Source organism: Dromiciops gliroides, chromosome 6 (genome assembly GCF_019393635.1).
Source record: "Dromiciops gliroides isolate mDroGli1 chromosome 6, mDroGli1.pri, whole genome shotgun sequence".
Taxonomy (NCBI): domain Eukaryota; kingdom Metazoa; phylum Chordata; class Mammalia; order Microbiotheria; family Microbiotheriidae; genus Dromiciops; species Dromiciops gliroides.
The window spans coordinates 22,372,965-22,383,446 of record NC_057866.1 but is presented as its reverse complement, the minus strand read 5'-3'; the positions used below and the strand labels follow the sequence as shown (position 1 = coordinate 22,383,446).

The following is a 10,482-nucleotide window of genomic DNA, read 5'->3' as shown; positions in this document are numbered from 1 at the left end:
ATCATAAATTTTAATTCACCCTTTTTATTTAACATTTTGAAGTACCTGATTTGCAGGTACTTTAAAAAATTTGCTATATGTTATCTTCTCCTATTAGAATGTGAATTCCTTGAGAACAGGGACTATGTTGCTATTCTGTTCTACTCTTAGAATTTACCACAGAGTTTTGCCCATAGTAAGCACTTAATAAGTACTTTTTCATCCATCAATCCATCCATCCATCCATCCATCCATCCATCCATCCATCCATCCATCCATCCATCCATCCATCCATCCATCCATCCATCTGTTGCTCCTGTTGCAGAAAACTATCTTAATCGTTACCTTGCCCTTATTTTCTTTTGTTTTATTTCAGGTATATTAAGGAGTTGATATGACATGATTGAATTCCATGGCTATTACAAACAATGTGACCCAGTTAATATTTACAGGACTCTTCCAGGATCGAGAAGCACAGAGAGTTTCTTTTGTGGTGTTTCTTCCTGTATACATGGCCACAATGTTGGGAAATGGCCTTATCATCTTAACTGTCAACACTAGCAAGAGCCTGAACTCTCCCATGTACTTTTTCCTTAGCCACCTGTCCTTAGTAGAAATCTGTTACTCCTCTACTGTTGTTCCTAAATTCATTTCTGGTTTATTGGCTGAGAACAAAACCATCTCTTTGGATGGCTGCATGACTCAGATCTTTTTCTTCCATTTCTTTGGAGTTGCTGAGATCCTCCTGCTCACAGTAATGGCCTATGACCGGTATGTGGCCATCTGTAAACCCCTGCACTACATGACCATCATGAGTCGTCCTGTGTGTCATGTATTGGTGTTTATCTCCTGGCTAGGGGGCATGTTCCACTCTGTGGTCCAGATTCTCATCACTGTCCAATTGCCCTTCTGTGGTCCCCATGTGATTGACCATTATTTCTGTGACCTCCATCCCTTGTTCAAACTTGCCTGTACTGATACTTTTGTGGAGGGGATTATTGTGTTTGCCAATAGTGGTTTATTCTCTGTTATTTCCTTTCTCTTCTTGATTTCTTCTTATGTTGTCATCCTGGTTCACCTGAGAAACCAGTCAGCAGAGGGAAGACGCAAAGCCCTCTCCACTTGTGCCTCCCACATCACTGTTGTTGTCTTATTCTTTGGTCCTGCCATCTTTCTCTACCTGAGGCCCTCTTCCACCTTCACTGAAGACAAACTCGTGGCTGTGTTCTATACAGTGGTTACTCCAATGTTGAACCCCATTATTTATACCCTGAGAAATGCAGAAGTGAAGAATGCCATGAAGAAGTTGTGGAGCAAGAAAGTGAACTTGGGAAGGGAATGACAATGTGCACATAAAAATGAATTTTGCCTTTGATGATGGTGGCTATTTTGAAATTTATTTGAAATATATTTGATTCTGGAATGGCTACAGGAGAAGCAGAAACAAACTTGTGTAAAGAATTCATCAGTGTCTTTATCAGCAGTATGTGTGAAACTGGATATGGTAATAGTCTTAGATTTAGAGTCAAAGCCTCCTCTTTTGAGTCCTGACAAAAATTACTTGCATGATGCATGATTACCCATGTAAGCTCTCTGGGTTTTGATTTTATCACTTACAAAGTAATGGCATTGGGCAAGAAGCTCTTTTTCAGCTCCAAATCTAGGATTGCCCTCTGAATCATTCAACAAACAAACATTTGTGATTTTTCTACTCTGTGCCAGTCATCACCCTGGAACTGGAGACATGGAGACCGAATCACTTGGTTCATACATGTTTATAGAAAAGTCAATAGGAGCTACAGAATTAAATATATACATTTAAAGAGTCACTGAGACTGGAGGAATCAGCATCCCCTCCTTTCTTCCTATTGCTTCAGTAAGAGCCTCCCCTCACCCATCAGCATCTGAATTTCATGCAGCATTGTGGAAAGGGGCAAATTTCTTCCTATTCTGGGCTAGTGGGCCATGTGGAAGAAATAAAGAAATTCTAACATGTCAAGAGATACCAGGAAGTCCCCAGACCCTCCCCAAAAGACATACTTTGCTAATCTTTGCTTGATGTCTGAAGTTCTTTTATTAATCTTTTAAAAATTATCTGTATCGTGGACTAAATAATTTCAACAAACATCTCAAAATTAAAAGAAAAAGAAAAAGGATTGTAGAAGAGAATGTGGACTTGCATTACATAGAATTATTCTTTAATATATATATATTAAAAAGTTTCATAATAGAAACTAAATACACATATACTAGTATAATTTAACAAGATAGTAACAAGATTGCATTATTTTTGCATTTTTCTGGATTAATTTTTGATTTCTTTTGTTTATCTTAAAAGTGTTTTATTGCTATTCTTTGTTTTTTCATATCTGTCACTACCTATAAACCCCTGCCCCTAATAAAAATCAATCTGTTTATTTGTTTTGCTTGACTACCTATTTTTGTTGCACAAGAGTTTTAGTTTTGTAAATTATTTTCCCTTCGTGCAGGCGACAAGACTGCCATCCCAGGGCCAGTGAGTGAGTGGCCCAAAGCAGACATCAACACATCACAGGAATTTTGGAGCCTTGGACATTTCAATGACCAACACAATCAGGTCTTAGACTCCACTTGGGCCATGGACTCTTTCATGACTAAATGTTCTTAACTCTTTAACTTCTGTTCAATGATAGTTTACACAATGATCACCTTATTAGATTTCCATTTGGAATAAATACAATTTTATTTTGGCATAAGAAGGATTTCAGAATGACAGATGGTTTCTTGTGTTTGGGTCTCAGGCTGGTAAACTGCAGCTGATCTCAAGCATCCCATGCAACTGAAACATTATGAGTCCACACTGAGCTCAAATGTGGGCCCTATTATAAGGCACATGTTGTATGGAAGACTTCAGCCTAGAGGAGAGATTCCTTGTGATGTAATAACTTCCTTTGAAACAATGAATGCTTTGATAAACTCCTAGGCAAAAATACTTTCTGATTGTCAGACATATTGAATGGGTTTGTTGTTAGAATTGGGTGCTATAACACCCCACTTCTAGGCATATGTCAGAAGTGATCCAAGTTAGAATATCTGATATACACCATCATAGTCATTCCAGCACTTTTAGTAGTAGCAAATAACTGGAAGTAAAGTTGATGCCCATCAATTAAGGAATTGTTAAACAAGTTGTAATCACATGAATGTAATGGAATATTATTGTGTCATAAGAAACAATAAGAAAAATACAGAGGAGTATGGAAAGGCTTATATGAACTGATGCAAAGCAAAGCAAGCAGAGCCAGGAAAATAATGTGTACCATAGCTACCATAATGTAAGAGGAGTGACCAACACATTGAAACTCAATGCTATGTGGTCATAGTGCCCAAATTTGTCCCTGAAGGAGGGTTGAGAAACTGTACCTACCTGGCTTCTTTGTAGAAATGGATGACTATGAGTGTGTAATATTTCCTATAATATTAGATACAGCTGACGTGCTAGTTTCCCAAATTGCTTCATTTCTCTCTTTTTAAAAAAAAAATCTTTGGTGTAGGAGAGAGCTCATTGGGTAGGGAAATAGGAAGGGATATACTCAGAAATTAAGGGAATATAAAGACAAAATTCAATTAAAATGAGATAATCAAAAGAATCACTTGCTTTACAAATGCTAAAAACATGAAAAGTTCTAGCATTTTTTCTTTTTATGAATAATTTCTATGCTACTTTACACATTGATAGTTTACACAATCATCAAACAGAGGTTGAGATTATTTTTTAAGTTTGTAACCATCTTGTTACCTCCCTGAGATGGTATTGCTTAAGGCTTCTAATGAAAGCAATCCCACCATCTCCCCAGACAGCCCATTTCATTTTTGTACAGTTCTATTTATTAGGAAGTTTTTTTCTTTATATTGAGCCTAAATTTACATCTCTGCAACTTCTGTGTATTGTATTCCATGTATATTGCCTTTGTGTATGGACAAAGAGAATAAAAATCTTGCTTTCATAATTTTACTACCTACTTGACAGAGGTGTTATAAGAAAACTTTTGAAAGCATAATCTTTTTTTAAATAGAATTTTATTTTCCAAAATATATGTAAAAACAAATTTTAACATCAATTAAAAAAATGTGCATTCCAACTTTTCTTCCTCCTTCATTCCCACCCCCCCCACTAGAACTCAAGCATTTCAAAATAAGTTATATATGAGTAGTCATGGAAAACATTCCCACATTAGCTAGGTTGTGAGAGAAAACAGTCAAAAGATGCCTAAAACTTCAGATTGAGGAATTGTCAAAGAGGAAAAAAAAATAAAAAAAAATGTGTTTCCAGGGGCAGGTAGGAGTCGCAGTGGACAGAGCACTGGCCCTGGAATCAGGAGCACCCAAGCCCAAATCTGGCCTCAGATACTCAACACCTACCAGCTGTGTGACCCTGGGCAATTCACCCAACCCCAACTGCCTCACCAAAAAAAAAAAAAGAAAAAAGAAAAAAGAAAAAAATGCATTTCCATCTATTTTCAGATACTATCACTTCTTTCTCTGTGGATGGGTTGCCATTTTCATAAGTCCTTCTGGGTTATGTTGGATCATTGCCTTGCTGAAAATAAGCACATGCTTCCCAGCAGATCATCTTACACTATTGCTGTTATTTTGTATACAGTACATTTCACTCTGCTCCAGTTCATGTAGGTCTTTCCAGGTTTTTCTGATAGTATCCTGTTCATCACAAGCTAGATAAAGTACCTTAAACTTGACAAAGAATTTTCTTCATAATAGCCCAGCAAAGTAGGTACCATACATTTTTCCATTATATTCAATCATCAAAACTATTTCCCTCCATCCTATTTCCTTCCCATGATATTTACTCTATTTTCTATCTTCTTTTAAACTATTCCTCCTTAAAAGTGTTTTACTTCTGACTGTCCCCTCCCCTACTCTTCACTTCCTTTTTTATTTTCATCCTTCCTTCCTTATCCTCTTCCCCTCATACTTTCCTGTAGAGTTAGATATATTATTCCTCCCAACTGGGTGTGAATGTTATTCCCTCCATGAGCCAACTCTGATGAGTTTAAGGTCTTTGAGCTAATTCTGTGTTCCAAATTTTCTTCCTCCCTCTCTCCTCAACCTTCCCTATGAAATCAAGCAATTCAATATGTCATACTTGTGCAGTTATGCAGAACATCTTTACCTTCCTCGAAAGTATTTTGCTTTTTACTGCTCTCTCCCCCAATCTGCCCTTCCCTCCTTCCCCTCCCCCCCCATGTCCCTCCCCTCCCTCAGGGCAAAAATAGATTACTATACCCACTTGAGTATGTATGTTAGTCCTTCTTTGAGTCAATTCTGATGATATTAAGGTTCACTCACTCCCCAATTCCTTCCCCCTCTTCCCCTCCCCCTCCATAAGCTTTTTTCTTGTTTCCTCCATGTGAACAACCTCTCCCCAGACCATCTCTCCCCTTCCCCTTCCCCCACTCTATTTCTCCAAACCTCAACCCTATTTTAAAGATGTCATTATGGGTTAGTTAGGTGGCACAGTGGACGATGCACCAGTCCTGGACCCAGGAGGCCCCAAGCCCAAATCCATCCCCAGACATAAGACACCCCACAAAGAACAAAACATAAATGCTTTACAGATATCATCCCTTCATTTTCAGTTCAGACCTGTGTCCTCTATTAATTCCTTACTGAGATAGTTCTTATAAGTTTGAAGTATTATCTTCCCATGTAGGAATATAAACAGTTTGATCTTTTAATATCCCTCGTGAAGTCTTTTTCCTGTTTATCTTTTTATGCTTCTCCAGGGTCTTGTATTTGAAAGTCAAATTTTCTATTCAGTTCAGGTCTTTTCATAATAAATGCCTGAAAGTCTTCTTTCTCATTGAAATTCCATGTTTTCCTCTGAAAGATGATGCTTAGTTTTGCTGGGTATATGATTTTTGGCTGTAGTCCCAGTTCCTTTGCCCTCTGGAATATCATATTCCATGCCCTCTGGTCCTTTAATGTAGAAGCTGCTAGATCTTGCTTTATCTTTATTGGAGCGCCACAGATTTTAGATTTTTTTTTTTTTGCGGGGCAATGGGGGTTAAGTGACTTGCCCAGGATCACACAGCTAGTAAGTATCAAGTGTCTGAGGCCGCATTTGAATTCAGGTACTCCTGAATCCAGGGCTGGTGCTTTATCTACTGTGCCACCTAGCCGCCCCGGCCACAGTTTTTAAATTCCTTTTTTCTAGCTGCTTGTAATATTTTCTCCTTGACCTGGGAGTTCTGGAATTTGGCTATAATATTCCTGGAGGTTTTCCTTTTGGGATCTCTTTGAGGAGGTGATCTGTGGATCCTTTCAATTTCTATTTTAGCTTCTGCTTCCAGAATATCAGGGCAATTTTCCCTCACAATCTCTTGGAGGATGGTGTCTAAGCTCTTGTTTAGGTCATGGTTTTCAGGTAGCCCAATGATTTTCAAATTATCTCTCCTAGATTTATTTTCCAGGTCAGCTGTTTTTCCAAGGAGATATTTCACATTGCCCTCTATTTTTTTCATTCAATTGCACTTGCTTTACTGTGTCTTGGTTTCTCATAAGGTCACTAGCTTCCGTTTGTTCAATCCTAATTCTTAGGCAATTATTTTCAACAGTTTTTTAATCTCCTTTTCCATTTGGCTTTTCAAACTGTTGACTTTTTTTCTCATGACTCTCCTGCATTGCTCTCATTTCTCTTTCCATTCCTTCCTCTCTTTCTCTACATCTTCATTCTATCTCTCCTACTTTCTCTTCAAAGTCCCTTTTGAGAGCTTCCATGGCCTGAGACCAGTTCATATTTTTCTTGGAAGCTTTGGGTGTTGGAGCTTTGACCCTGTCATTATCTTCTTCTTCTGAGGATGTATTGTGGTCTACCTTTCCCCCAAAGAAGTTTTCGATGGTCTTCTGCTTTCTCTGCCTACTCATCCTGGTTTACTATTTCTTGGCTTTTTACTCCTTCTTAAAGTGTAGTGCTGCTTCCAGGACACACTGTTCGTGCTACAGCGTGGCCCAGGGGATGATTGGGCTTCTTCTCAGCCTGCCTGGCTTGTGAGTAATCACAGCTGCTTTCTCTTTGACCTGGAAACAGAAGTCTGATTGAACTCTGATTCTCTATGGTCTGAAGCTTGGCATGCTTTTGCTCCTCCCTGACTGGGCCATCACCACTCGATTCAGCCCTGGTTCAGACCCAGGGCGCTTTGCCCCAACTCCAGTAGATACTGCCTCTACTTCACCCCGGCCTACCGCTGAACCCCCTCACCAGTCCGTGATCGGAGCCTCAGAAGCTGCTGGTGCTAAAGACTCTGACGTGCACTGGAAGCACCGTCCCTGGCTGGGTCCGGACCGCGCACTGAGCTGTTCAGGCTGATCAGTAGGTGATCAGAATTGCCCTCTTTTGTGGAGAAATAGTCTCACTCTGTTCTTATGTGCATTAGGCTGTTCTGGGTTTTGATTTTTTACCGCATTATTTGGGTGTGAATGGATGGGTTTATCTGGAGCTTGTGGGAGTCACAGCCTCTCCTCTGCCATCTTGGCTCTGCCCCCTGAACGTATAACCTTTAATAAATTTAGACGGAGGGCACAGGTGGGAATTGATTAGGAAGAGATGAAATCTGCAAAGCACTTATTTTTTGTTTATTGTTTTTATTGTTTTTTTGTTTTTGGTGAGGAAGTTGGGGTTGGGTGGCATGCCCAGGGTCATGCAGTTGGCAGTTGGGGAATATCTTATGTCCAAGGTGGGATTTGGGCTCGGGTCCTCCTAGGAGCAGGTGCTTTGTCCACTGTGTTCACCTAGCTGCCCCATGATGACATCTTTAAAATAAAGTTAAGTAGTGAGAGGATTGCACAGGGAGAAAGGGAAAGGGAGAGGTAGAATGGCATAAAGTATCTCACATAAAACAGGCAAGAAAAAACTTATGGAGTGGAGGGAAAGATGGAGTAAGAACAAGGGAGTGAATGAGCCTTACTCTCATAAGAATAGGCTCAAAGAGGGGGGCAGCTAGGTGGCGCAGTGGATAAAGCACTGGCCCTGGATTCAGGAGTATCTGAGTTCAAATCTGACCTCAGACACTTAACACTTACTAGCTGTGTGACCCTGGGCAAGTCACTTAACCCCCATTGCCCTGCAAAAAAAAAAAAAGAATAGACTCAAAGAGGGAATAACATACAAACTCAAGTGGGTATGGAAATATATCTCGCCCTGTGGGGAAGTGGGAGGGGAAGGGTATATGTGGGGAGGGATGAAGGAAGGGAGGGCAGATTGGGGGAGGGACACTTTTGAGGAGGGATAGGGTAAAAGATGATAGAAAATAGAGTAAATATCATGGGGAGTGAATAGGATGGAGGGAAACTCAGTTTGAAGCAGAGGCAAGAGCAATGTAAAATGAGGGTGATGATTTTGATGATGGTGGTACTTTGCTGGGCTATTGTGAAGAAAATTCTTTGCCAAGGATAAGGTAGTAAATAAATGCTAGCTATTACTGTTGTTGCAATAATCAACCTCATGGGTGTTTGGTAAGGAAATCTCCCTTTAAAGTACTATATAAATGTAGTTTATTATAAAAAAAATGAGCAGGATGCTATCCGAAAAACCTGGAAAGATTTATATGAGCTGATGCAAAGTGAAATGTATTGTGTCCAAATAACAGCAATATTGTAAGTTGATGTGCTGCAAATGACTTAGCTGTTTCCAGCAATGCAATGATCCAAGACAACTCTGAAGGACTTATGAAAAATGCAATCCATTTACAGAGAAAGAATTGTGGCACCTGAATACAGATGGAAGTATGTTTTATTGTTGTTGTTAGTTCCTTTTTCTAAAGTTTTATTTTTTTTCTGCTGTTGTTTTGCATGACTGCACATGTATAACTTATATTGAATTGCTTGAGTTCTTAATGTGGGGATAAGGAGGAAGGATGAAAATTTGGAACACAAAATTTTAAAAATTGATGTTACAATTTATTTTAACATGTAAGGTGGGGAATAATTCTAAATAAATAAATTAAAAATTAAAAAATTAAAAAAAGAAATTTAGAGAAGAGAAGTTCAGTTCAATTAGATAGCAGATATTTTTATTTGTCAGGATGGTAGTTATCAGCAACGAATGCTTGATTATCACTAAATGGTCTCTCTTGAAAAAAAAGTATAACCTTTAATGTAAATGGGAGTCTTAATAATGATTATCCCTGACTTGACAAATTCATCCACAATACTAAATTCTCAGGATCAAAGATTTAGGCTCTGATGGGACCGTAGATGTCATCCAATCGAATCCCTTCATTTTTCAGATGAGGAAACTGAGAGCCAAGGAGATTAAGCTATAGATTACACAGACAGTAAGAAATCTCAAGGGACTATTAATGAAACATACAATCCACATCCAAAGAAAGAACTGATATTGATGGAACAAACTGAAGCAGGCTATTTTAAACTTTCTTTCATTTTTTCTTTTAATCAAGTTTCATTGTACAAAATGACAAATATGGTAATGTTTTGCATAATCATACATGTATAACCCATATCTGATTGTTTGATGCCTCAGGAGGAGAGGGAGGGAAAGAAGGATAAAAATTGGAACTCAAAACAATAAATAAAAATGTTTCTTTCTTTTTTTTTTGCGGGGCAATGGGTGCATGCAAATGCAATCCTCAGACTCTTGATTTGCCATCGCCTTCAGTGGTGATCAGTGAAGATCAGTGCATTTCCTATTCTGATCATACTTGTTATCTGTATGAGGCTGTTTTGATGTTACTTTAATGAAAATCATTAACTATGTGCTCTAGCCTGCACATTCCTACCATACCCATGTCTTTCTATTGACCCTTGTTTCCCCCCAAATTTGATTTTTTTCTGATTCTGCCTCATGATTTATAGTAATGGACTGTTGTTTCAGTGGATATCAACAATTTCCATGATGCTGTGTGGATTGAATGGTGGACATAATGCATTTGCCATCAGGACATCGGGGTTCAAATCCTGGTTCTGCCACTTATACTTGTGTGATGTTAGGCAAATCACTTAACCACCTTGAACTTTGGTTTTGTCTTCAGTCAAATTAATGAGTTGGGGTAGATGAACATAATTTTGAAAAAGACATACTTTTTTCCCTCTTTCTAAGGTATGCTGATATGAGGAGCATGGTTGAATTCCCCTGCTTATTCTTGTACTGGGAATCAACCTTAAGGCTTTGAATAACCCTGCTCATTTGGGTTCAGATGAAACAAAAGTAGTGTATTTTCTCAAACCTCTGGGAGTATGGAAAATGCTAGAAAAGAATGGGGAGGGGGGCAGCTAGGTGGCGCAGTGGATAAAGCACTGGCCATAGATTCAGGAGCACCTGTGTTCAAAATCTGACCTCAGACACTTGACACTTAATAGCTGTGTGACCTTAGGCAAGTTACTTAGTCCTCATTGCTTTGCAAAAAAGAAAAAAAGAATGGGGATCAGGGAATATAACAGCTAGCACTTAGTGATTTAAGGTTTTCAAAGCATTTCACCTGTATCACC

General features: G+C 38.9%; 1 protein-coding gene across 1 annotated transcript; it reads left to right on the top strand.

Moving 5' to 3' along the window:
- The first annotated feature begins 391 nt into the window (after positions 1-391).
- On the top strand, positions 392-1,321 carry LOC122731665 (olfactory receptor 4B1-like). Its single transcript, XM_043971920.1, has one exon. It carries the CDS (start codon positions 392-394, stop codon positions 1,319-1,321), a length of 930 nt encoding a protein of 309 aa, XP_043827855.1.
- The last annotated feature ends 9,161 nt before the right edge of the window (positions 1,322-10,482 follow it).

Coding starts and splice junctions, on each gene's coding strand:
- LOC122731665 (XM_043971920.1), top strand. CDS start 392: ATGGCTATTACAAACAATGTGACCCAGTTAATATTTACAGGACTCTTC.